This window comes from Aspergillus melleus (assembly GCF_016097325.1).
Source record: "Aspergillus melleus strain CBS 546.65 chromosome Unknown contig4, whole genome shotgun sequence".
In the NCBI taxonomy this organism is placed as follows: Eukaryota; Fungi; Ascomycota; class Eurotiomycetes; order Eurotiales; family Aspergillaceae; genus Aspergillus; species Aspergillus melleus.
Window position 1 is genome coordinate 3,378,271 of NW_025763373.1, and position 25,241 is coordinate 3,403,511.

Below are 25,241 nucleotides of genomic sequence, written 5' to 3' on the forward strand. Positions count from 1 at the left end.
GCTAAGCCCTGAGAAGTGTTAGGGCTAGCCATTGCGCAGCCAATTCAAAGGCGAAGCTCACATCTAGAGATGACTCTACGTAATCTGGATTTCCGGCTTCCTTGGGGCCTTTTTCTGACGCACTCATGGTGGTGGAAGCTGCAGGCCAAGGGGAAGCTTAGCAACACATTAAGAAATTTTTAGGGTGATGGGCGAGAACTCTCGCCTCTTCTCCGCATAGAGAAATCGAGCTAGCGAGCGCCGGGGAAAAAGGGCCCCCTGCGCGGAGATCGGTCCAACTCCGATGGGTCTGCCAGTTGAGAACCCGTGACCGGGTTGGCCTCAAGTGCGGTGAGCCACTGCGTTTAACGATTGGACTCGAGAATTCCTAGTTCATACATAGGCCGTAGTGATACTTACTCTCTAGATTGTGGGGAAAAAACTGGAAACGTCTGGGGAAGGGAAGACCCGTACGGATGTCCGGTACCGTACCGTACCATACAAGCGCAACCGCGGTGGGAAGCGCGACTGCATACAGGGCAAACAATGCAAATAGTGCAAACCACCGTGATTTATCGATAATGGATTCCCTTGTTGTTGTCCTACTTTTTCTTATCGCCAACGCAGCCCCTCCAGAGCCTTTCCGTGAATGACATGCCTTCGGCCTTCGACAAGTCCATGGTCTTATAGGCTCCCGACACCACGTCGCCTGCAATCAGGGATCACAATCCCTGCTCCCACCTTCAGCAGGACATACAACGCCGCAACCATGCCTACTACTACTTCCCCACCGGCTCCCGCCCCGCGCAAGCCAATGCCCTCCGCGTTGACATTCGATCTACACGCGAAATGCTCAGTGAGTAGGGTGCTCGACTGCGGGCGAACCCGTCCTCTGACCGCACCGTTCTAACATCATTCACCCGTGTGGTGCTCATAGACAACCGGAGCTCGTGCCAGCACGCTAAAACTCCCGCATGGCTCCGTTCCCCTGCCGATTTTCATGCCCGTCGCGACCCAAGCGTCCCTGAAGGGGTTGACGTACGACCAGCTCAAGGAAACCGGGTGCATGCTGTGTTTGAACAATACATACCATTTGGGACTGAAACCCGGTCAGGAGGTGCTGGATGCCGTGGGCGGCGCACATAAGCTGCAAGGATGGGATCGGAATATCCTGACGGACAGCGGCGGGTGAGTTTGTTCTATCTCGTGGCGCTGATGGATCTACATCAGCCAATTATGCTTCAGCCGTCGACTAACAACGGTCGCATGCAGCTTCCAGATGGTTTCGCTACTGAAACTGGCCAAGGTGACGGAGGAAGGCGTGCGGTTTCTCAGCCCTCACGATGGCTCCCCGATGTATGTGATTTGGGTTGGCTTGATTGCGCTCAGCACTGTGGGGGTGGATCAAGGCTAATTCGGACGTCCAGGCTGCTCACCCCCGAACACTCCATATCGTTACAGAACTCGATCGGCTCCGATATCATCATGCAGTTAGATGATGTGATCGCCACTACCTCTCCGGACCACGCCAGAATTCACGAAGCCATGGAACGATCTGTCCGATGGCTGGACCGATGCATTGAGGCCCACCAATACCCTGAAAGGCAGAATCTGTTCTGTATTATCCAAGGAGGTCTGGACCTGGAGTTGCGCCGGCAATGCTGTGCCGAGATGGTGGCCCGGGATACGCCTGGAATCGCCATTGGCGGTCTTTCCGGGGGTGAGGCGAAGGAGGAGTTCTGCAAGGTGTATGTGCCGTTTTGGCAATGATTTGGATTCGAGCTGATGTCATTGCAGGGTCGGTACATGCACAAAGCTGCTTCCGGAGCACAAGCCGAGATATGTGATGGGTGTGGTAAGTTGACCAGGTTAAGTCCATTGTTCGACACATGACAACTGACGAGTTATCGTTTGACAGGGTTACCCCGAGGATCTCATCGTAGGCGTTGCCCTCGGTGCTGACATGTTTGACTGCGTGTGGCCAACAAGGACTGCCGTAAGCTTACTATCTACCTCGAGCGAATTGAGGAAGCGCTAACCCAGACCTACACAACAGCGATTCGGAAACGCGGTAGTTCCCAGCGGAAACCTTAACCTTCGACACATATCCTTTGCGGAAGACTTCAGACCGGTGCAAGATGGATGCACCTGTACGATATGTCGGCCGACGGACCAAGGCGGTCTCGGGATAACGCGCGCATATATCTACCATTTGGCCGCCAAGGAGACCGTCGGAGCTCATCTGTAAGATCTCTCGCCCTTGCCTTCCGTTCTGTACGGCTCTAATCCATACAGGCTCACGATCCATAATGTCCATTATCTGCTCTCTTTGATGGGATCTGCCCGCCAGTCCATCCTGGAGGACCGGTTCCCGGCCTTCCTCCGGCAGTTCTTCCACAACCTCTACGGGGAGAAATCGAAATATCCGGAGTGGGTAGTCGAAGCACTTCGAGGGGTGGGGGTTGATTTGATGGAGGATTAGTTGGATTGAGATCATTCCATCACGTGGACTTCTTTTCTTGGTTGTCATCCACGGAATTACTCTAGTACTGACGCATAGCGAATTGTCGCGACAGCGAACCCACCGGCAGTTTACCACTACTACAAAGTAACAGAATTATGATAAAGAAGGCAGTACCGCTTTAGGATATACATGATAGCTGCTTCCATAATATAATTGGTTGGTCTTCTCTTTCCAATTCCCAACCGCTGGAACTCCAGTATTTTCCATAGTAAGCTGGTAAACCGGTAGTATTTTATCGCCGCGAAGGACTGAAATAGACGGACTTTCTATATAAGCTAAGCTACCGTGCGATTTGAGCTAGCTAACGACGTAACTCGCTCTGACACTTACATAGGTTAAAATCGAGAATAGAATCATTCCGTCTATACTTGTCGGGAAGCGTAGCTCTCTATATACATATAGGCGCGCCCACATTCTGTGCCAGCAACAGAGGCCTTTTATACACCTCACCTACCTACTTTTTCTGTGCCGGCTATTATTAGTATTAAAATTGTTCGTATAAATCTCATCTTGGTTGGGTCGAGAGGGTCTGTCGCCTCTTTTTGTGTCTGTATAAGTGAGATAGCTGAGTTGATGGTCGCTATGGGGACGCTCATAACCCGGAAAGTTTTGACTTGATCTATGTGAATGATAAGCTTGCCTCCACTATATGTCTGTTTGCTTAGGGTCATCCTGCTATGCGCTATATGTACTGTAAATGTAAGACGAGTTGATATAACGATTGTGACTATAAGATATGACCGCCGATAGACGAGTGATAGGTTTAGTTAGAGAGAGTTCTCGCACGCATGTAATAGAGGACTAACTAACCGTACGGCCTGAGGAGATTGTCAGGCGCAGACGAGTACACTCCTGTGAAGAAAAAGAGCCCTCGGTAGCTGCCCTAAACCGTAGACGAATAATACTTATGTCTCTCCCGTCATCCCACCTAGTACCTGGGATCTCTGCGGAACTTGCTTTTGCTCAAGGCATCCAGATCTTCTACAATGGCCAGAATCCAGATGTTAGACCACACCCTCGCCATGGAGGCTGGGAACATCCTCGATGAGGTTGGGGTCCCTACCGTGCTATATGGAGAAGTATACTTGGGTAACTAAGCACACGGTTACTATACATGCAAATCGCACTTGGATGTTTCAATACTAGGTAACAAAGGCCTCCCCGATCTTCTTGGCGTATACCGTTGCCTCCAAGGCAGATCCAAGCTTGACGGAGCCCCAGGCCCTCCAGCCACGATTCCGGGCTGCAAGGTCGAGTCATACGGCATCATGGAGAGCCGACATCATGCTACCTATCTATATCGAAACCAATGGGCATGCAGGCAAAGTAAGCATGGCGCAGTTTGACACAGTCCCATTGGATGCTTCAATTGGGACAAGTCTGATTGGTGAGAATTATTGTCAGTGGGGCTTAACCAGCGAATCACAGTGCCGCAATTGTTAAGCATTCAAAGGTCGTCGGCGGCCTATGAAGTCATGCCGAACAGTATAAATAAGGCAGGTTCCTACCAGTGAATCTACCTGAATCTACCTGAATCTACCTTCATTATTTCCCAAGCTTCTTCTCTACTGTTGACCTTTGTGTTCGAATCAAACTCTCCCGTTTCCATCTTCACGACCGTGTTATCTGCCTACATATCCATATCCACCTTCGGGGCCAATATACTGCACTAGACTTTCAATCCTCGACTTCAACGCTTCAGCACCATGGTTCACCCTACCTCGACCTGCTGCAAGACCTCTGGCGACGGGAGCTGCGTCTGTGCAGCTCAGGCCAAGTGCTCGTGTGGCAAGGAAAACGCTCTTCACTGCACATGCAACAAGGCTGCCACCGAAAACGCCATCTCGGGTGCTCGATGCTCATGCCGTATGTTTACACTCCAATCCGGGACCATTTGATCAGTTTGAAACTAACTCGTGTCGCATAGGTGCGCGTCCCGCTGGACAGTGTACTTGCGAACGGTCAACGACCGAGAACCACCCGATCACCGGCGAGGCTTGCCCCTGCGGGAAGAGACTCCCCAGTATGTGCTTTTTGCCCTGGACAATTTGAGCCGAACCTGAACTAACCACTACTAGCGTCCTGCACCTGTGAGAAGGCTAGCTCCGTCGATGCAGCTGTCGAGGGCATTGAGACGGACTTTACTACCCGAGCTTGATTGATTGGGACTGTTTCTTCTTTTTAGCTGGGCACTTGGGGGCGTCTGGATTTTCGGACGATCTGTTTATGCATGGGTATGGGCGTGCGTTTCGGAGTTCAGGTTGTGGTGCGGCTGCAAAGACCCGTTGCCGGAACGGTTGACTGTATTGCATAATTATGGCATTGTTGCTAGTTGCATTCTCCATTGATATTTGTGGTTCTGATTGCTCGTTTTGGATCCTATCCTGATGCGCAACATCTACCCCTGCGCATCTGCGGTAGATTGACGTACGTGTAGTACACAAGCATATAGAGGTCGCGCTCGTGTCGCCTGTTAACTTTGTCAATTAACCAGATCATGAATAAATATGGATGAACCCGGCGTGGTTTAGTAGACCTACAGTACAGCAAAAGTCCCCCTGACATAATTGAGTAGCCTGACGTATGATATAAGTTCTATTTGACTTGGTTTTGCAGACTTGCTATAGTTTAGTAGGACTCTGGTACAGTATACGCCTTTTGCTTGGTGGTACAGAAAGGTTGTCTAGAAAGTGTAAAGAACTAACGTGAGAATCAACAAAAATGATGTATAGATAACGATCGGTATGTCGAGCACCGCCACAGCGTGTCAACGTTGTTCCGTGCACCGCCACCCTCGTGCGCGGATCGGCCGCGGAAGTGGCTCGGGCCTTCGCTCCCTAAAACAGCCATAGTACTTCTCTAAACTGAGCTTGTCCACTGACCTTTGAACATCTGGATCGTTTCTCTCGTTCTTCGGTCTCGGGACAACCTTCTCGGTCATTGTTCACATTATCTCTGTTTCGCTGTGTCTTCGGATTCCCCACCGTCAAGCTCCCCTTATTACTCCCCCCGCCGAAACCGATCGCTCCGCCCCTGGAAAAACGATCCCCACGCCCATTCCACATCATGTTCCTTTCGCCATAAACGGATTTACCAGAGGGCTGCAATTCGGGGCATGTTTGGATGACGCTATATTCCACCAAGTGAATCCCACCGACGTGGTTTCTATGCGCCTAAGTGTTCGAAAGTGAGGAAGAACGACGGGACTAGAACCCCCCTCCCCCTTTTCGGTTGCGAAATACCATCAGACCACCATCTCATCTCTTTCGTCCGTCGCAAGCCTGTGACGTCTATGCTGTATTGGTCACCATGTCGTCCATGCGAGGACTCGTCCAATTCATCGCTGATTTGCGCAACGCACGCGCGCGCGAGTTGGAGGAAAAGCGAGTGAACAAGGAATTGGCCAACATTCGGCAAAAATTCAAGTCTGGCAGTCTCAACGGATACCAAAAGAAGAAATATGTCTGCAAGCTGCTCTATGTTTATATTCAAGGGTACGACGTCGACTTCGGTCACCTGGAGGCCGTCAATCTGATATCCTCCCCCAAGTATTCTGAGAAGCAGATCGGATACCTTGCCGTAACCCTGTTTCTGCACGAGCAGCACGAGCTGCTGCATCTGGTCGTGAACAGTATCCGCAAAGATCTGCTGGATCACAATGAGTTGAATAACTGTTTGGCGCTGCATGCGGTGGCCAATGTGGGTGGCAGAGAGATGGGCGAGGCGCTCTCGGATGACGTTCATCGCCTGCTGATTTCCCCGTAAGCCGTCCTTGATCCCGGGGTTTCATTTGATACTGATGTTACGTGTCAGCACTTCGAAAGCCTTCGTGAAGAAAAAAGCGGCTCTTACTCTCCTCCGGTTGTATCGCAAATACCCTGGCATTGTGCAGAATGAGTGGGCCGAGCGCATCATTTCGATAATGGATGACCCAGATATGGGCGTGACCTTGTCCGTGACCTCTCTGGTCATGGCGTTGGTCCAAGACAAACCGGAGGAATACCGTGGAAGCTACGTCAAAGCTGCACAGCGGCTGAAGAGAATTGTGGTGGATAATGATATAGCACCGGATTATCTCTACTATCGCGTACCATGCCCTTGGATTCAGGTCAAGTTGCTGCGTTTGCTGCAGTACTACCCTCCCTCTGGTAATAAGCCCTACCCGCCTTTATTCAAGGCCGAAAACCCGTGTCAGACAAGCTAACGCGTCGCAGAGGACAGCCATGTCCGTGAGATCATCCGTGACTCCTTACAACAAATTATGCATGTGGCAATGGATACGCCGAAGAATGTCCAGCAGAACAATGCGCAAAACGCTGTTCTTTTCGAGGCTATCAATCTTTTGATCCACCTTGACACCGAGCACAGCCTGATGCTGCAAATTTCCAGTCGTCTAGGCAAGTATATCCAGTCGCGTGAGACCAACGTTCGGTACTTGGGACTCGAAGCCATGACGCATTTCGCGGCTAGGGCCGAGACTTTAGACCCCATCAAGAAGCACCAGAACATCATTCTTGGGTCCCTCCGGGATCGCGATATCAGTGTTCGACGTAAAGGATTGGATCTCATCTACAGCATGTGCGACACCACTAACGCTGGTCCTATCGTGAACGAATTGCTGCGCTACCTTCAAACTGCCGACTATGCTATTCGAGAAGAGATGGTGTTGAAGGTCGCAATTCTCACTGAGAAGTACGCCACCGATGCTCAGTGGTATATTGATATGACCCTGAAACTTCTCTCTCTAGCGGGTGACCACGTCAACGATGAGGTGTGGCAGCGCGTGATTCAAATCGTGACAAACAACGAGGAGCTGCAGGCTTACGCAGCCCATACCTTGCTTAATTACTTAAAGACCGATTGCCACGAGAGTCTCGTGAAGATCGGATGCTACGTTCTAGGGGAATTCGGCCATTTGATTGCCGACAATCAAGGTTCGAGCCCCATCGAGCAGTTCCTGGCATTGCAAGCCAAGATGATAACCAGTACCGACAACACTCGCGCGATGATATTGTCGTCCTTTGTGAAATTTGTCAATCTCTTCCCTGAAATCAAGCCGCAACTCTTGCACATCTTCAAGCTCTACAGCCATTCACCGGACTCCGAGTTGCAGCAGCGCGCCTTTGAATACCTGTCATTGGCGACACTTCCCTCCGATGATCTTCTCCGAACGGTCTGCGATGAAATGCCTCCATTTTCGGAGAGAGCCTCGATTCTCTTGTCTCGACTCCACCAGAGAACAGCGGGCACAACCGATAAGAAAACCTGGGTTGTGGGCGGCAAGGACGCCAATACGGACAAGAAAGAGATGCTCATGGCGCAAAACACGGGGCTTAAGCGCACGTTCACCACTATTGTCAATGGCACGAAGACCGGAACGAACGGAACGGCGCCGGCGCCGGCAACATCTCCCTCGAGTGCGTCGGGCGACCTCGCAGGATTGGACCTCAGCGCCCCATCAGCACCCCCTCCAAACCTGGCGAGTGCGGCCCATCTGACGCCAGACTGGGATCTTGGGTACAATCGACTGTACTTCGCTGATGAAGGTGTGCTCTTTGAGGATGCCCAGATCCAAGTCGGGCTGCGGTCTGAGTATCGGGCTCATATGGGTGTAGTAAAGATCTACATCACCAACAAAGCATCTTTCCCAATTGGATCGTTGACCACCACGGTGGACAACCGCTCGGCGCCAAATCTCAAGGCCGACACCAAGAGTCTTCCCGATCCCTCCGTTCCGGCGGCAGGCCAAACCCAACAGACGCTCTTCTTTGGGGCCAACGGGCCCTTCACGGAAGCACCTACCATTCGGATTTCATATCTTGCAGGTGCACTGCAAGCCTACACCCTACAGCTCCCCATATTAATGCACCGGTACATGGAGCCGTCCGCCTTGTCTGCCGAAGAATTTTTCAAACGCTGGCGGCAAATCGGGGGCGGTCCTCTGGAGTCCCAGAGTACGTTTGGCGCCATGGCAAAGGCTAAGGGAATCGGTGAATCATTCACACGAAAATCGGTCGAAGGATTTGGATGGAGGGTGTTGGATGGGGTCGATCCCAATCCCAAGAACATCGTGGGGTGTGCGGTCTATCAGTTTTCGACCGGTAAGACGGGCTGTCTCCTGCGGTTGGAGCCCAATTATGACAAGAAGGTAAGGCTCCTCCCCTTCGACTAAAGGTGTGCGCGCGAGGGCAACATAATAGGTGGCTAACGTTATTTGCCCTGACAGATGTACCGGATCACCATCCGAGCAACGCAGGAAGCGGTCCCGCAGGCCCTGGCAAAGCAGATGGAACAGAGATTATCGCAGGGAACTCTAGCCAATGATTTGTAAATTCCATGACGAGTGAATCTTTTGTAAATTTGGCAGGAGGCGAGCGAGGTTCCCTTCTTTTTTTTCCCTCTTCACTTATTTTCTTTCCTCACACATTTCATAATGTATTTTCTTCGATTCTCTGACCTAAAATCTCCCGGGACGTGAGATGATTAGGTAGATTCATTGATATCAATTACTCTATATATGAATACTTTTGAACAGTGACACCGTCTTTTTCCACAAACATCAGTGCATATTCCCGTTTATCCCCTCGCCCTATTCTTGGCCGTCGTGACAATGCAAGATCGTAAATCATCAAACTCTTCATTCGGTTTAAATAACCCTCGCCTGATCCTTGGGTGGCCGTTCGCCGAAGATGGTCGTTCCCACGCGAACCTCGTCACTTCCCAAAGCAATAGCACCTTCGAAATCCTCACTCATGCCCATGCTCAGCTCCAACTCGGCATCGGAGCCGTGCAGGCCTAGTTGAGTGACAACGCGATCGCGGGTATCGCGTAGACAGACAAAGTCCTCATTCTCGGTCTCCGGAGTCGTGGCCTTGGATCGCGCAATCGCCCCGATGGTCATGAGCCCTTGCAGCTTCAGGCGGGGGCATTGTTCCCGGATAAAGCGACACAGCGACACGGTGCCCTCGGCGGGGTCAACCCCGGACTTGTTATCCTCACCGGACGTGTTCACCTGCACAAACACCCGGAGTCGCTCGTCGGAATCGGTGGCGCGCAGATCGGCCGACCGCTCGCCCCAGCCTTTATTCAGCAGCGAGGCCTTCTTCTCGGAATCCACGCTCTCGACGGCCCAGAGCCCGCGCACGTCGCGCGCCAGCGCGGCGCACTTGTTCGACTGCAGCCCGCCGATGAAATGCCAGCGGATGGTGGGGGGCAGGAGCTTGGATTTCTCCAGGAGCTCCTGCATGTAGTTCTCGCCGAAGTGGAGGTGCGACGCGGGGGGTTGATGCAGAGCGAGCAGGTCGGCGGCGGGCTTGAGTTTCGAGACGGCCACGAGGCGGATCGGCTTGGCTTCGACGCCGTTGGCGACCCTCTTACTCGCAGCGGCAGTCACGCGCGAGCTGACGGCGCCCAGGTTGGAGAGAAGAGTGGCGGTTCGGGCGGGGGAGGCGGGCATGACGGTAGTAGTTGGGGAGGAATCGGTCTGGGAAGTCATGGCCAAGAGAGAGGGAGGGTGGAGAGAGTGACAGACAGACAGAGTTGAAACAAAGGAAAGAGAATAGCGTAGTGAGTAAACCGAGTAAAGCTTGTCGGTTGTCTTCCCGTTGACGATGCCTCAAGTCCCTCATCCTTCAGGCCCGCGCAGGCTAAACCCAAAGAGGACGACGAGATGCCGCGGTGCCACGTGACACGGGAGATCGGCTCCGAAACCCTCCGACCGGAGCGGCTAGCCGGAAAAGGTCAGGCGCGGCTTCCCCGGACGGCGCCGCGCATGCCGTTTTCGGCGAGGGTCAGAGTCAGGGTTACTAAGAATAATCGTGGATCTCAACTATTGCTTTTTGGTGCTGCCACGCTATTTCCCACGGTTCCTCCGACTATTTGCCATCCGTCTTGAGCGAGCTCACCCTGACTATGAAGAAAGACTACGGAGTGCAGAGTACGGAGACCAACTCCTCCCTAGTACGACTGTACGAGTTACCAATGGCACGCCGTGTTGGACACTGTGACGGCGGCTCCAGGGTCGAATCCACTCTGCCGTCCATCAAATTTCCTTGGGCTCCATCTGATTTCACCTTGATCAACTCGAGAAGAATCGAGGGCCTGTCGTTAGTCTTCTGACTAAGATCGTTGGCGCCAAAGGATCTTTGTTTCTTGCGTGATCGTCTTTCATCTCGGTCTTGGATTGTCGATTTGTTTCCTTCTTTCGGCTTGAAAGGGGGGTTTCGCTGATTCCTTCTTTCCCTTCTAGACGGCCCGCTTAAGAATACACATAATCTAGGTCACATCTAGGGTAAGGGGGCGCAGTTTAGGCTGAACCTTTTCGTGCACGCGACCACCACAGAGAGAGAGAGAGAGAGAGAGACAGACAGACAGACAGACAAGACAGTCCGAGCCAAGCCCAGGCACCGATAAACCTACTTTCGAACCTCGACTACGATAGGGCAACGGCAAGAGAGAGTCAGCGACTCAGCGGCTAGGCCGGTGGGATTTCAACGGCCGGATATTATTGGATTGGGATTGGATTGGGTGAATAATGAAGACTCCACCGTCGTAGGCGTTTCTTTGACGCCGGGTCTTCTCCACCGTCGCATTTCGTGCTGACGTCAAAGTAATTATTATGGACTGGGCCCCGTCTGCCTCCCTAAGTCTGCGCATCATCGTTCTCGCTCCATTAAGGTCACAAATCTTTCTGGACCCTCTCCGTGTCTTATAGCTACTACTACTAGTAGTCTACTACCTACTCCGTACTTCCGCTGCCATCCCCTTCCTTATCCCATCCCCCGTGGCTGTCATTATCGCCCCTCGAGCTGTCTCTACTATCTATTTATCTACCTGCCTACTATCACTCCCACGGAATCATCCTCCTGTCTCTAACGAGTCCGATTTCTACTCTGGTTTATCCTCCATTACTATCACCATCACTGCTACCCTCGTCACAGGGAGACCACCGTGATCTTGCCGTAATTTGGGGGGGTAAACGATCAAAAGAAGGATGGATTGAGGTGCTACGCAGCAACAGACATAATCCAAACGACTCGCAAGAAGACTCTACCGTTAGACATCGATTCCGATCCCGATCAGATTTCAGATTAGAATTATTTCGCATACAAATTTCTCACGATTTTGTTGGATTTCTGCATCTCGACCCTTTTTTCCTCAGAAAAATTTTCCCTTTCCTCTCTCTCGGTGTTCATCGGAAGCTCGCGGAGTTGCACGGTCCTTCATCAACCCACCACCCCAACAACCTTGAAGTCTCCTGAGAAGAGACCAGAAATATCATCAAACCGCATCATGTGTCGACAGTACTTCACTCTGTACGAGTGGTGTCAATGTGAAGAAGACGCCGGTCATCAACTCTGCCCCTCTCGCAGGCAAGAAAGCTGCCCCGGCACGTCCATTGAGACGGTGCATATGCAGTGTTTCTGCAACACTCATGCAACCAGAGGCTTTAAAACGGAAAAGAAATCCAAGCGATCATGGAAGGGATCCTCTATCAACAGCGGCGACGAGAAAGGGACAATGGCTCCCCGTCGAAGATGGTATCATCTATGTGGTGTGCGATCCCGAACATTCTGAATGGAATGGAATGTCTCTTTCATTTCCCTCACTCTTGTCATTTTTCGTTTTCCATTTTGCATTTTCTTTTCCTCCTGAATATTGGGTAAGCGACAAAGGACCGGTGTTAAATTTCTTTTTCAAAGGACGGCAGGACAGGGGTTGGGGTTTGAAGGCGTTTGATCTTTTGTCTATCTTTTTTTGGTTCTTTTTTTGGGGGGGTTCTTGTGGATGTGGAAACTCATGTTAGATATCATTTCTGCCAATGACTTTTTGGGCAGACTTTTCTGCCAATATTATTGAATGAATGACTACGGCCATGAGGGTTTGGGATTTATCCCATCGGTCCAGACGACGATCTTTCAGTCGTATGGGAAGATCGAGATCGTAGGTTGTAGTAGACAAGGTGAACCGGAGAATTGTGTAGGGGGAAAAGGGAGAAAGGAAGAAAGAAAGGCAGGAAGGAACCAGGGGGGAAAAGAATGGAGGATCGACGGCCCCCTTTTGCCGCGATCTCCTTGTTTGCATGTTTCTCCCCTCATTCAACCATTCAACCTTCCTCCCTCTTCCACTATCCTTTCTTCCTGCAGAACCGCCAATCTCCTTTGTGACTTTCACCATTCTGCCCGTTCTTTGGCGAACTCAATAATATCACTCACCATCACAGCTCCATTGTCTTCCCTCCGCAACGACCAATGCGACGTTCATCGGCGTCATGGACCCCTCCAACCGCGATGACCCTCCATCATTCACTCCCTCTTTCACTCAAATGTCCACCTCTTCTTCTTCTTCTTCTCCACCACCTCCCCCTCCAACCATCGATCCTACGCCTTGGTCCGACCACCTGAACTACTCCTCTACCGACGCGACTCCTCTGCCAGCTTCCCCTCCCGCTGCGTCCTCCTCGTCGCGACTATCCCCGTCGAATGCGCCCCCGCGTTCGGAGCTCTCCCAGGCGCATTCGGCCCCTCGACGCACTACCAGCTCCAACTCTTTGCGAGATGAGTTTCGTCGGTCTACTCCCAGTTTGAAAAAGCGCTCGTCTACTGCCTCGCTGCGATCGATACATCACGGAAGTGGGGGGTCCCCGCGTCCTACTCTGTCGCGACAGTCTTCGTCGTCCACTTTCGCGACCTCCCCTACCGCCGCGAACACCCCAAACATGTCGCTCAAAAAGCCCTCTTCAAATGCTCCGCATGAGACCCCCCATCCCACCGCTGCCTCCATCGCCGCCGGCCACTTCTACAAGGAGCTGGGTCTACACCAGTCCGCGGATCTACACTCCCAAACCGTCGTTGTCCTTCACAACGCTTGCTACGGCCACCGTTTCTCGCGTCCCCGGTCGACGCGCACAACTTTGAACTCCATCGTGGAGAGGCCGGAACGGATTCAAGCTGGGGTTCTAGGTGTTTCCGCTGCCTATGTCCGCTTGGCGCATAGGTATACCGGTGGCCGCTTTGTCCCGCATCCGGATCTCAACCCGAGCCATCTGCCCGTGCCACCATTTCAGATTCGGAGGACGGAGCGGACCATGTCTCTCAGCTCTCCCGCTGTCACACATGTGCATGGGGCGAAATGGATGGAAGACCTGAAGAGCATGTGCGATGCGGCGGAATCCCGTCTGGCGATGAATGGTAAGGAACTGACCCGACCCCGCAGTGCGGGCAAGGACGGCGCCGGCGTGAATGCGCCCGCGCTTCACGAAGGAGATCTGTACCTATGCTCGGAGTCCTTAAACGCGTTCGAAGGCGCTCTTGGAGGCGTTTGCGAAGGCGTCGATGCCGTCCTTGGTCCTAGTTCAGCGACGCGCGCCTTTGTGTGTATCCGGCCCCCGGGACATCACTGCTCGTCAGGCCATCCTTCCGGGTTCTGTTGGATCAATAATGTCCACGTTGGCATCTCCTACGCTGCCATGACGCATGGCCTGACGCACGCCGCAATCCTGGACTTTGATCTGCATCATGGCGATGGCTCGCAGGAGATTGCGTGGGACCAGAACCAGAAAGCGATGACCGCTCCCAAGAACGCGGCCAGCTACAAGAAAGCCATGACGGGTTACTTTAGCCTTCACGACATCAATTCTTACCCCTGCGAGGGCGGGGAGCTGGAGAAGGTACGCAACGCGAGCGTCTGCATCGACAACGCGCATGGCCAGTCCATTTGGAACGTTCACTTGGAGCCGTGGAAGACGGAGCGGGAATTCTGGGAGCTCTACGCTGCCAAATACACGGTGCTGATCGAGAAGGCCCGCGCATTCTTGCGTCTGCATACAGAGCGCCTTCTCGAGACGCCCCAGGGGCCTCGGCCCAAAGCGGCCATCTTCATCTCCGCCGGGTTTGACGCCAGCGAGTGGGAGAGCGCGGGCATGCAGCGACACAAGGTCAACGTCCCGACCAATTTCTACGCCAAGTTCACCGCCGACGTAGTTCGAATGGCGGCCGAGGAGGGCCTAGGAGTCGACGGGCGCGTCATCAGCGTCTTGGAAGGCGGTTACAGCAACCGGGCTTTGACAAGCGGCGTCCTGAGTCACCTTTCGGGATTGAGCGACTCGAGGATGGCTGCTGACAGCGCAGATGATCAGCAGATGAATCGGTTGGCCGCCGAGATGTCGGATCGTCTGGGAATATTCGATGCTGAATCAGGACCGAATCCAACTACCCCGTTACCACAGGCCGTCTATGACAGCGACTGGTGGTCCCCCGTCACGCTGGAGGAGCTGGAAACCTTAGTGTATCCTCCGCCAGCACCGGCCAAGTCTCGCGAGAAAGCAGCGTCAACTTACTTCGCACCCACGCAGTCATTCACCGCGAAAGTGGTCGCCACGCCGCGCGATCGCAGGTCCAACGGCTCGCAGATAAGCGTGGACCACGAGGCGCCACCATTACCCCCGGTGGGCTGGGCCACCGCGACGCATGAACTGTCGAAGATTCTCATCCCCAGCGATCGACAAACCACCAGCTGTCGGCCTGAGGAGCTCAACGCCGAAGCGTCACGCTTGCGGCGGGAGCGACAGACGACCATCGACGGCGCCGGCAGTGCTACAGCGCCAACCGCCCCCGAGGCAAACCGCAGGAAGCTCCGGGAGAGAAAACCCAAGACTTCACTGCCGAGCACTCCCAGGGTGCAGACCCCGAAACGACAAGCGCCGCGGGACAGCCGCAGGACGACGATCGACCCCGCCAGTGACCTCCCAGATGCCACCAAGGACGAGGCCTCGCCCGGTATGCGTCCGGTCCGCAGAAAGAGCGCTACTTCTGCTTCTACGTCTGCGTCGACACGACCACCGTCTGGGGACCACGTCGTTGGAGAGCCTGCTCCAAGGTCGTCGTCAAGCGGGTATGGTCGCCCCGGAACTGCAGCGAGCGGTCGCAAAACGAGCAGCTCGCGACCTACCACCCCGAAACGCCCCGCCAGTCCTCGCAAGGCACCTCCGGTTCCTCAAGTTCCGTCCAGCTTTCTTTCATCTGTGGGATCTGGCGAGGGAGCGCCAAAATTGCCGAGCGAGTCGACCGGGGCGACTCCGCCAAATGACATGGACAGTCTAGCGGCTGGAGTGCGCAAGCTGAACATTAAGTTAAAGGTGCCATCTCCAGAAGAGCACGCTGCTCGCGAACAAAAGGCAGCCGACGAGCGCAAAAAGCAATTGACCAAGCCGGCAAAGACCCTTAAGTCGCCCGGACTAACTCCAGGCATCAAAGGATCACATCCATCCACGAGTAAACCGGCCTCGCGCTCGTCCTCGGCCCCCACTAGCTCTCGGGTCGGTCCCCATACTCTTGCGTCGCAGCCCGCACCAAGTAACGCTGTCAGAACGGAGGAACCGGGACATCCAATGGCCTCGCCAGCCGTGGTTCCGGAGGCAACAATGGTCCCGGGATCGAACACTGCCTCCGGAGGGTTCGGGACGACCAGTGTTGCAAATCAGCATGGCTGGACCGATCTTGAGGCGGTATCCAACCCAAAGTCCTCGCAGGTGCCCTCCACCACGACGCCGGGGGACTTGGTCCAGGTCGACGGGTCCCATTCGACTCTATTTTCGCCGCCGACCTCTGCCGGTGTGAACAAGCACGGACTGCCTGTCTTCACGTCCAGCAGCCCGATTCCCTTTGCGTCAACGAGTAGTACTGCTCCGCCCAGCACATATGAGACCTCGGAGCGTTAAGTCATGGTGTCGTGTGCCAACTTGTCTACTATTGTGATCTTACATCGGCACCCCCACACTCTCTATCGTTCTACTCCTTGTTTTCTTTTCATACTACCTGCTATTTCTGTCGGCTATTCTGTGTTTGATATACCCCCCTTGTTGTCTTTGAATGAAATGATTCCATCTGCCAGTCTCGTGACCCGTAACCTACGGTGTACTACCTATAACTTACCATACGTATCGTATTGTCTTATCTCCGATCTCCGTGGCTGAGTCAGCCCTCCGCATGTGCCAGCGGTTTCCAGCGGCGTCTGCTGCCTTACTCATCTCTTGCTCTTTCTCTCTCTCTCTCTCTCTCGCTCTCTTTCTCCCATAGTTATACTTCTAGGCTGCCGTGCGGCCTTCTCATCCCCTTGACGCTTTGATTCTGTCACTGATCTCACTTCGTTTCCACTTTTTCTCTGCATCTCTCTCCGCCACCATGTCCCCAATCTCCGTCACCAAAGGTCAAACCCAAACCTCGGGCGCCGATCCCGCCGAGTCCTCCTTCACGCAGATGGCCGACAAAGACCTTGAATCGATCGGCCGACACTGCCAGTTCGAATACTGCCACCAGCTTGACTTCCTCCCCTTCCGCTGTGAGTCCTGCCGCGGCACCTACTGCCTCGACCACCGCACCGAGACCGCCCACCGCTGCGCGCGCGCCGGCGAATGGGCCCGCCGACGCAATGGCCAGACCAACTCCTCGAGCACCAGCACCTCCGCCGCCACGCAGAAACCCACCATCTACAACTCGGACCAGTGCGCCCACCTGCAATGCAAAACACTGATCAACACGCTAACGGACCCGGGCGTGCGCTGCCCCAACTGCACGCGACAATACTGCCTGAAGCACCGACTCCGGGAGGAGCACGACTGCGCCAAGATGGCGCCGCGCGGGGCCGGACTCGGCGGCGCGGGGACGACGGGCGCCAACGCCAACGAGACGCTGAAGTCGATGTTTGCGCGCGTACGCACCTGGGGCAAGGACAAGAGCGCCGGGCTGGTGCCGACGCCGAAACCGACCAGCGCTGCGGGCCGCACGGCGCAGCTGAACGCCATGAAGCGCGCCGCGAAGGGGGATGCGGCGGTGCCGACGGAACGGCGGGTGTATCTACATGTGGCGGGCACAGCGGAGACGGAGCGCGCTGAGGCCCCGGCCGGGGACTTCTTCTTCGATGCCCGGTGGAAGGTGGGCCGAGTGCTGGACGACGCGGCGCGACGGCTGCATGTTGAGAATGTGAACAATCGCGCGGGTGAGGAGGCTCGGCTGCGCATCTTCCATGTCGAGTCCGGCGAGTTTCTCGAGTTCTCCGAGACCATCGGGCAAGGGAAGGTCAAGTCGGGGCATACCATTGTCCTATTACGGGGGGCCGGGGTGGCTCTGGGAAAGTAGAGTAAGGGGTGTCATATTTTGCATGAGCGATTGCGCTTTCATAGAGGTGCGCATCTCTTTCTGATGGTAAGACTTCCTGACTTTTGCCGGCATTTTACGCATTTCCCGAAGTTTCTTTGTTATGTTTGTTACGATACTCCCCAGCGCGTGTGCCTGTTATTTCCGCAACTTGTGAATAGAAATTAAACACAAAGAAGATAATGAAGATGATATAATAATCTATGTACAATCTAAATCCTGGTATCATATAAAACCCCAACCCCTCATCCCAAGCGAAACGTCAACAGGCAGACAAACAAGACTTCTAATCTAAACACTCATCTGCATCTTAATCGCCTTATGAGGCTTGTAACCGATCACCTCAAAGTCATCCTCCTTCCACCCATCGACAACGCCACTGCCACGATCCTCGCGCTTGATCTTCAACTCCGGGAACTCCGTCGGCTCGCGCGTCAACTGCTCCTGCAGCGGCTCGACGTGGTCCAGGTACACATGGGTGTCACCCATGGAGTGAGTGAAGGTGCCCGGGTGCAGATCCGCCGCGTGCGCCAGCATATGCGTGAGCAGGGCATATGAGGCGATGTTGAAGGGCAGACCCAGCGCGGAGTCGACGGAGCGCTGATACATCAGGCAGGAGAGGTGGCCCTTGGAGCCGGGGCCGTTGGGGAACGAGACGTAGAACTGGGCGAACATGTGGCACGGGGGTAGGGCCATGAGCTTCAGGTCGGCGGGGTTCCAGGCGGACATGATGATGCGGCGGTCGTAGGGGTTGTGTTTCAGCTTGTGCACGACGTCGGCGAGCTGGTCGACGCCCTGGCCCGTGTAGTCGGTGTTCGCGTCGACGTAGGGCGCGCCGAAGTGGCGCCACTGGAAGCCGTAGACGGGGCCGAGGTCGCCGACCTCGCGGTGTTCGAGGCCGACCTTGTCGAGGAACTCGCGGCTGCCGTTGCCGTCCCAGATCTTGATGCCCTTCTCGGACAGCGGGAGGGACGAGGTGCAGCCGGAGATGAACCAGAGGAGTTCGGCGACCACGCCGCGCAGGAACACGCGCTTGGTGGTGAGGAGGGGCAGAATGGGGACCGGGTCGCTGGTCGGGGTGGCGCCGGGCTTGGAGAGGGAGAAGCGTAGTTGCTGGCCGAAGATTGAGCGGGTGCCGGTGCCGGTGCGGTCGGGTCGATGCTCGCCCTCGGTGAGGATGGTGCGGATGAGGTTGAGATACTGATGCTCTTCATGAGCGGGGTTGGCAGGGGTGGTGGGGTCGCTGGTGCGAGTGTCGGGGTTGGCTGCGGAGGGAGACATGGTCGATGCTGTGACGGGTGATGGGAATGTATGCTGATGATGTAAAGGAGTCTGAGTCAAGGGCAATGATAAGAGGAATTGAAGTTGAAGTTGGAGTCGGAGGGGCATCGCAAGCGCGCGTACGCGACGCGGCACGCTGTCACGTGTCTTTGTACTATGCGGAATTAACGTGTTTATCCACTATAACAAGCAAAATGTATAGAGAGGTATTCTAATAGAAAAGACTGTAAATCTCTGTTATAGATATATAAATATTGGCATTAATAGGTATTTATCAAGTGATAATGGAGAGACTGTTGGCCTATGCGGGTGGAAGTAGAAGATAATTACAAACTTGAGCTCTAGTAGTGAGCAGTAGTGAACTCTGGTTGTTTTTCCTTTCGATATCTTGATTTCTACCTTATCTACATTCGACTCAGTCTGGATTATCTCCAGATGATGTAGAGGGATTTTCACTTTGGCGCCTTAAAGGTAATGAATCCGTTCACTGTCTTATGATTTCCCTTCCGATCGAGTATCTGTCTAGGATCTACTCCGTTCCGTCTCCCTACTACTGTGTACTAAGAACATACAGTACATACAGTGCATAGCTCGAAGAGGAAAAGATAGACCCAGAGTAACCGGATTACACAAAGGATTAAGTAAATTAATATTAAGAGCTTTAGACGAAAATCCAATAAGGCTATATCCTGTATTCCCGCCCGCTCCAGTTGCCCTGTCGAAAGTTCCGAGCAATAATGCAGAGTAAAGTCAAATAAGGGAAATTAAAAAGGCAGAGGGCGAGGGACAAGCAAGAAGCTCAACCTCTCAGGCCGAAGCATAAAGTTTTATAAGTAATTGGCATAATCAAACGGCTGATTGCCAAACTTGGCCCGCAGAGGATCCAAGATCTGCGGAGGGTTGGCCATCCGGTCTTCAGATGCGCTACCGACGGTTCCGTGACCCACATTGCTCGGCTCGGGTGGGAATGAAGCCGGTAGACTCATGCTGGAAGCATTGGCCTGGCTGTATGGAATAGCGGTATTCATGCCGTAAGGGTGGTGTTCGTATGAGTACGGTCGATAGTCCGACGAGTCCGAAACGGGTATTGAATGTAGTGAAGGCATATGTCGTCCGTGTGCTTGCATTTGCGAGTTCATTTCCATCCCCCCAAATCCCTTGGGCGCGGGCATCGTAAGCGGAGGTTGATAATTTTGCGCTTGCTGGTCTGATGGGAGATTGCGGTCAGTCCAACCATAATATCGGTTAAGCGGGTTTCGAAGAGACCTACTGTGACTGTCCATATTATACGGTACAGAGTGCTCGGGTGGGCCAGTCGGTGATACCGAGCCCTCCAGTGGCCGATGATGGTCATATCCCACGATCATACCATTGGCTGGCCGGTTCATACCAAAATCCACGGGGCGCCGCGCATAGGACATGCCGGGAGGGTTGAGGGGATCGCCTGGTCTCGAAAATCGGCCGGGGAAGTGCAGCCCGGTATTGAATGAAGATTCCGAAAAACTGCTCGATCTAGGAAAGGGAAATGACCCCCGTGTATTCCTCTGCAGCTCCGTCATTGGCGCGCCGGGGGGTGCTCGGCCTGTCCCTTGGTAGGTTTCCATACTTCTGTCGGCCGCGGCTGAGAAGCCGTTCCCTGTTGTGGATGCCGAGCTTAAGGGGGAGATCACATAGTCGTCCTCGTTCATTCGTTGTAGACCGTCCGTGAGCAACATCTGGGATTGACGGTTAGCATCAAAACTGGGCTCATGTCGGTCGGTAGGTCTTGAGGGAGCACGCACCGGTGTTTCTGACGTTTTGCCGTCGAAAGGGGTCCGGAGCACCTGAGTTGTGTCAAAATCATCAGGTAGTGCTCTAGACTTTAGCATTCGCTCCCGATCATTGCTGGTAAGCCTTTTGAGTTTTGCACGCCTAATGAAAGTATGTTAGTCGAGTGCCATGGAAAGAAGGGGGGTAAAAAGAAGAACTGACCTGTTCTGAAACCAAACCTGAACCTGACGGGGCGTCAGTCCTGGAATTTCCCTTGATAATCGTTCTCGGTGAGCGGCGTCAGGATGTGCCTGACGGGTGAACTCGCTCATTAGGAACCGGGTTTGGTTGTGTGTCAAGCTACCAGATTGAATCAGCACTCGTCTTCATACCAACGCAGACCTGCCCGGTCAAACCACCATGAGCACCAACCGAAATCGTTTCATCTTTTTCTTCTCCGTTTTCGCATCAGATGCCCGCTTTTCCGTCGAGGATCCTGCTCCTTCATCGGACGAGGCCGCCATTGCATCCGCATGATCCTTCTCATACTCCTGCATCTCATCCTGCTCATGCTTCCTGAGATCGGGAGTCAATTCCCTCTGAGTGTTGGGGCTGACAGCGGCGCGTGGGGTGGAAAGAGCGGGTTCGCTGTGGTTGAGTTTGTCCAATCTCATCCGTGACAACGAATCTCCCTCCGCTTCAGGTTTTCGGTTTTCTGAATTGCTTAAGGGCATTTCTCCCCCTGAATACCGACCTTGAGCGGAAGCACCTGGGGAGGTCATAGTTGGAAAGGCATTTTCAGCCTTGAGCACAACCGGTTGCATGGCGGCAGGAGACGCCCTTGCTACGTCGGCTGGTTTCTCCCACGGTCCGGGTACCCTCGAAGGTATCACCCTGGGCCTCGATGGGACCTGCTCACTGTTCCAGGACGGTGCCTGCCAGTGATTTGTGATTGCAGATAGATGAGATGTAGATGGGGGTGACAGCGAGGACAACCAGACGCAGGGTCCACTGATTGACATGATAGTAATAGAATCACTCCCCCATATAGTCACGTTAGAAACGCCTAACAATGATTCGATAGACCTTTAGCTTTGAGTGTATCCCAGTCGAAAAATATTAGGGAATTGCCCTAGTCTCAGGATCACTGCCAAAGAACACGGGGTCTGAGCGAGCCTTCGGGGCGCTTCCTGAAGAAGTTCAGGGTTTCTTGGGATCCGCCGATTATTAGGTGAGAAAAAGAAAAACGAAAGCGGGGAGGGACGAAGAACAATGGCAGTCGGTTCTTCTTTCGACAATGCAAAGAATAAAAATATTAAAATAAAGTAAAAGATATCAAAAGAGGGGAAAGCTAAACGAGAGGAAAAGAGAAAAGGAGAAGGGGATGAGTAGAGAATGCAAGGTAATCTCTGGGACTCGGAACCCTCAAGGTAGAGATGGTATCCAGATTGATGGTAGACGAACGACAACGAGTCAAGGGGAAGTAACAAGATATTCAATGAGCTAAATGTTCTCACGAACCACCAAATTTTCCCCTGTCCCTCGAGCGATAAAGGAGAATCTCAATATCAGCTAAGGCCAACAGCCAGCGGCAAAAACTGAGGGTCGATCCCTCCACTGGGTCCTGGATACGGCCGGGGGCTTGCCGTATGGTGGGTAGAAGGTTATAGAAGAAATTAAACAGTGCTTAGCCAAGCGGGTGAGAAGGGTCAGGAAAATTAATCAGAGGGGGTGGGAGAAAAATAATAAAACATCACGGTAGTGGAAATAACAGCCAGAAAGAAATGGGATGACGGCCAAAGGCCCTGATGACGGCCAAAGGCCCACTAGATCTTCCACACTGGCCACCACAAGCAATAATAAAACTAAAAGGATGCAACAAATGCCACGAAGACGCTCCCACTTGTTGGCAGTCGTCACGAAAAACAGGGGATGGCTGGTTTACTCTTGATACAGGAAGCCAGTCCAAACGATAGGTAGAGACATCGATGCTAACGCGGAGGACAAACTTAAAAAAAATAATAATCGTAATAATGATAGAGGGAAAGGTAGGAAAAAGGAAAAAAGAAAACAAGAAACAACGGGAAAATAATAAAATGATTGAATAAAAACGGGTCCAGAGGAGAAATGTAAGGAAAAATATTGAAAAAAAAAAAAAAAAGAAAAATGATTGAACGGGCCACCGCTTGATAGTTTGGTTGACGGAGATCTTACACCATCCTGTGTTTGTTAACGATGCTCCGTAGCGGGTACTTGGTATACTCCGTATCCTGCGAATGATCATAGGGGCCAACGATACCACAAGAGAAAGGGGAGGGGGGAGGTAGTGACTTGGCTCAGGAAATTGGCCATTACTCCCAGGATCGGTTCCAGTTCAGCGTAGCGGTAGTAGTGTGCTAGAAAGCGGTACTAGCAATGGTGCTTGGTATCATTCACCAAAAGACCGAAAGATGATCACGCAGCCAGGGTTTATTTCCTTGACGCGTTGGAACTGACACAATCGTCCCTCGGTACATGCAGGCACGAACGAATTTCCTGAATCAGATTAGGGAGAAAGAGGGGGTAAACAAACCCACTCCATATACAATCAAGAAAAAGAAAAAAAAAATCACAGCATTTTTGCTGCGGAAGCGAAGTGGCGAACTGAAGCTCCACGGCGGCCAGGCAGTGTCAGACGGTCTAGGATGGGCCATGGCAGCCCTGTGAATGACACTAATAGGGGGTGGGAAGGGTTTGTCGTGGTTCACGGCAAAGGAGATGTGGTCACTACTGCTCCGTATAGCTACGGAGTACGGAGTAGATACTCACAACTCCAACGGGTCAACTCTTCGAGAGATGTTCTCACATTCCACAGCCATGATTGCACGCAAATTTTCCGACGTGGAGCCGGGGTCCCAAGACCATCGCATCACATCGGGCGGGTCTCTGGAAGTCTAGGATGTTCCTAGTCCGGCACCCACCGACCATTGTGCTGACCAGCCAACCGTTGTTTTGGAGGGTAAATGGACCCTTGTTGCCTGGCTGGAGCTGGACCTGACTCATCCGACGCCAGAGTCCTGTTACTTGAGACCAGTACGGAGTAGACCATGTGGAATGCCTACCGACGGCGCTAGTCGTGCGTTGGCTCCATAATCCGCCGGAGACCGGGCATAAGATCAAGGACGAAGTTCTGAACCTAAGAGCCACTTAGCGGCCTGCCCGCCACCGTTCACCCCCAAAAAGATAGAGGATTGACTTGGGCGAGGACAGCGTTGTGGACAAACAACTGAGGGCGCGAGGACGATACTTACCGTACGTAACTCTGAGGAACCAAAAGGAGGGGTCACCTACGGTGTAGGTGCCCTAGCACTGTCCGGACGTTGATTTTCGGATGGACGGGATGGATTGGTTACCTGATCGATCGATCGATCAACAGTGCTCCGGAGTAAGTTAAAGGGACGGCTGTCAACCACTCTCAGTCCCAGGGAGAGGTGTGGAGGGCAGTGGTTACCGTTGTATGAACGTATACGTAGGAGTGGTACGTAAAACGTCTCCTTACTATCGAGTAGTAGCAGGGCGAAATGGGGCCTCATCTAAGACCTCCATACCAAAGTCGGCATAGACCGCTGGATAGCCAGGGTTTGCGGAGAAAATGAAGAATCTTCCGAGTTTCGAGCCTCCTGCGGCCGAAAACGATTCCATGGCAAGCTCCGGACGGACCAAGGAGCGGACCATGCATCGAGTGACCTGGACGGGCATTGAACCGAGCGTGGCGCTAAATCGCGTAGTGAGCAACGGTTGAGCGTGGCGGCTTCGAGTGTTCTCCACCCTGACGAGAGGGGATGGGTTTTATTGAATAAGGATTGGAAGAGACTACGTGCCTGCGCTCCACCTCGAGATATTGCATGAAACAACCCGAGTGGAATCGAACAAGGATTGGAGGGGGAGGAGTGGAAAGGAGATTAGATTCCAGGGAAATGAAATTGGAGATGAATCGAATGAAGAAGCGGCAGAGTAATCAACATTGATGGAGAAATCAAGATTAAAAGGAAATTGTAAGTGATCATGCAGCAAGTAGATGAATAAGTTTAATTAGATGGGATGGGCCGAGTGAAGAGGAGGGAGAAAGTAGTCGATGATTGAATCATTCCTTGACGGGGGGAGGAGGAAGGGGAAGAAAGAGAGAAAAAAAAAAAAAAAAAAAAAAAAAAAAAAAAAAAAGAGAGAGAGAGAGAGAGAGAGAGAAAAGAAAAAAGAAAAACGGAAAACAAATCGGACAGGTGGGAAAACCACACACTGAGGTGGGTGGCTGGTGGGTAAGAAATCCTAGAGTACTCCGTATACCTTTTCGTATACCTCGGTATTATCCGAGTACGATCATTGATTTCTATTCAAATATACAGATGGAGGTATAACAGGATGATGTGTGAGTACAGCACAGATCTGCTTGAATAAGTATTACCCGTCGGTAGGACACCTCAGCTTTAGTTATATATTTCTTTACCTACAAGATTGATCAAGAGCAGAGCAGTAAAATGGCAAGAAGTGGACTAAGAAGGACTGTTTTGTTTGTCTTT

The 25,241-nt window shown here is 53.0% G+C and overlaps 10 protein-coding genes across 13 annotated transcripts; 5 read left to right on the top strand and 5 right to left on the bottom strand.

The window, feature by feature from the left end:
• Positions 1 to 748: 748 nt before the first annotated feature.
• On the top strand, positions 749 to 2,461 carry LDX57_007966 (tRNA-ribosyltransferase family protein; the record flags this gene model as incomplete). The annotated part of the gene is made up of 8 exons (XM_046089685.1): positions 749 to 835; positions 917 to 1,167; positions 1,252 to 1,335; positions 1,407 to 1,727; positions 1,777 to 1,834; positions 1,898 to 1,975; positions 2,036 to 2,223; positions 2,275 to 2,461. The coding sequence occupies 8 exons, from the start codon at positions 749 to 751 to the stop codon at positions 2,459 to 2,461; spliced, it is 1,254 nt and encodes a 417-aa protein (XP_045945657.1).
• Positions 2,462 to 4,209: 1,748 nt separating this feature from the next.
• LDX57_007967 (putative copper resistance protein Crd2) lies at positions 4,210 to 4,661 on the top strand (the record flags this gene model as incomplete). Its single annotated transcript, XM_046089686.1, has 3 exons — positions 4,210 to 4,369; positions 4,431 to 4,526; positions 4,582 to 4,661. 3 exons carry the CDS (start codon positions 4,210 to 4,212, stop codon positions 4,659 to 4,661), a joined length of 336 nt encoding a protein of 111 aa, XP_045945658.1.
• A 648-nt stretch (positions 4,662 to 5,309) lies between these two features.
• LDX57_007968 lies at positions 5,310 to 10,097 on the top strand. 4 transcript variants are annotated; one of them, XM_046089687.1, is made up of 4 exons: positions 5,310 to 6,264; positions 6,317 to 6,651; positions 6,718 to 8,651; positions 8,730 to 10,097. In XM_046089687.1, the coding sequence occupies exons 1-4, from the start codon at positions 5,813 to 5,815 to the stop codon at positions 8,832 to 8,834; spliced, it is 2,826 nt and encodes a 941-aa protein (XP_045945659.1). In that variant the 5' UTR covers positions 5,310 to 5,812; the 3' UTR covers positions 8,835 to 10,097. The 4 variants fall into 4 exon arrangements, with proteins under 4 accessions (XP_045945659.1, XP_045945661.1, XP_045945662.1 ...); XM_046089688.1 differs by having other exon boundaries at positions 5,310 to 6,651; XM_046089689.1 differs by having other exon boundaries at positions 6,317 to 8,651.
• Positions 9,150 to 9,998, bottom strand: LDX57_007969 (YggS family pyridoxal phosphate enzyme; the record flags this gene model as incomplete). Its single annotated transcript, XM_046089691.1, has 1 exon — positions 9,150 to 9,998. One exon carries the CDS (start codon positions 9,996 to 9,998, stop codon positions 9,150 to 9,152), a length of 849 nt encoding a protein of 282 aa, XP_045945663.1.
• A 2,207-nt stretch (positions 10,098 to 12,304) lies between the features above and the next one.
• On the bottom strand, positions 12,305 to 12,679 carry LDX57_007970 (uncharacterized protein; the record flags this gene model as incomplete). The annotated part of the gene is made up of 1 exon (XM_046089692.1): positions 12,305 to 12,679. The coding sequence occupies one exon, from the start codon at positions 12,677 to 12,679 to the stop codon at positions 12,305 to 12,307; it is 375 nt and encodes a 124-aa protein (XP_045945664.1).
• Positions 12,680 to 12,773: 94 nt separating this feature from the next.
• HOS3 (histone deacetylase hosB) lies at positions 12,774 to 16,220 on the top strand (the record flags this gene model as incomplete). Its single annotated transcript, XM_046089693.1, has 1 exon — positions 12,774 to 16,220. The coding sequence occupies one exon, from the start codon at positions 12,774 to 12,776 to the stop codon at positions 16,218 to 16,220; it is 3,447 nt and encodes a 1,148-aa protein (XP_045945665.1).
• Positions 16,221 to 16,683: 463 nt separating this feature from the next.
• Positions 16,684 to 17,637, top strand: LDX57_007972 (AN1-type zinc finger protein; the record flags this gene model as incomplete). The annotated part of the gene is made up of 1 exon (XM_046089694.1): positions 16,684 to 17,637. The coding sequence occupies one exon, from the start codon at positions 16,684 to 16,686 to the stop codon at positions 17,635 to 17,637; it is 954 nt and encodes a 317-aa protein (XP_045945666.1).
• Positions 17,638 to 17,946: 309 nt separating this feature from the next.
• On the bottom strand, positions 17,947 to 18,936 carry TMP1 (thymidylate synthase; the record flags this gene model as incomplete). The annotated part of the gene is made up of 1 exon (XM_046089695.1): positions 17,947 to 18,936. One exon carries the CDS (start codon positions 18,934 to 18,936, stop codon positions 17,947 to 17,949), a length of 990 nt encoding a protein of 329 aa, XP_045945667.1.
• An 827-nt stretch (positions 18,937 to 19,763) lies between these two features.
• Positions 19,764 to 21,017, bottom strand: LDX57_007974 (homeobox domain-containing protein; the record flags this gene model as incomplete). The annotated part of the gene is made up of 4 exons (XM_046089696.1): positions 19,764 to 20,143; positions 20,207 to 20,651; positions 20,718 to 20,847; positions 20,908 to 21,017. 4 exons carry the CDS (start codon positions 21,015 to 21,017, stop codon positions 19,764 to 19,766), a joined length of 1,065 nt encoding a protein of 354 aa, XP_045945668.1.
• Positions 21,018 to 21,095: 78 nt separating this feature from the next.
• On the bottom strand, positions 21,096 to 21,509 carry LDX57_007975 (uncharacterized protein; the record flags this gene model as incomplete). The annotated part of the gene is made up of 1 exon (XM_046089697.1): positions 21,096 to 21,509. One exon carries the CDS (start codon positions 21,507 to 21,509, stop codon positions 21,096 to 21,098), a length of 414 nt encoding a protein of 137 aa, XP_045945669.1.
• Between the last annotated feature and the right edge of the window lie 3,732 nt (positions 21,510 to 25,241).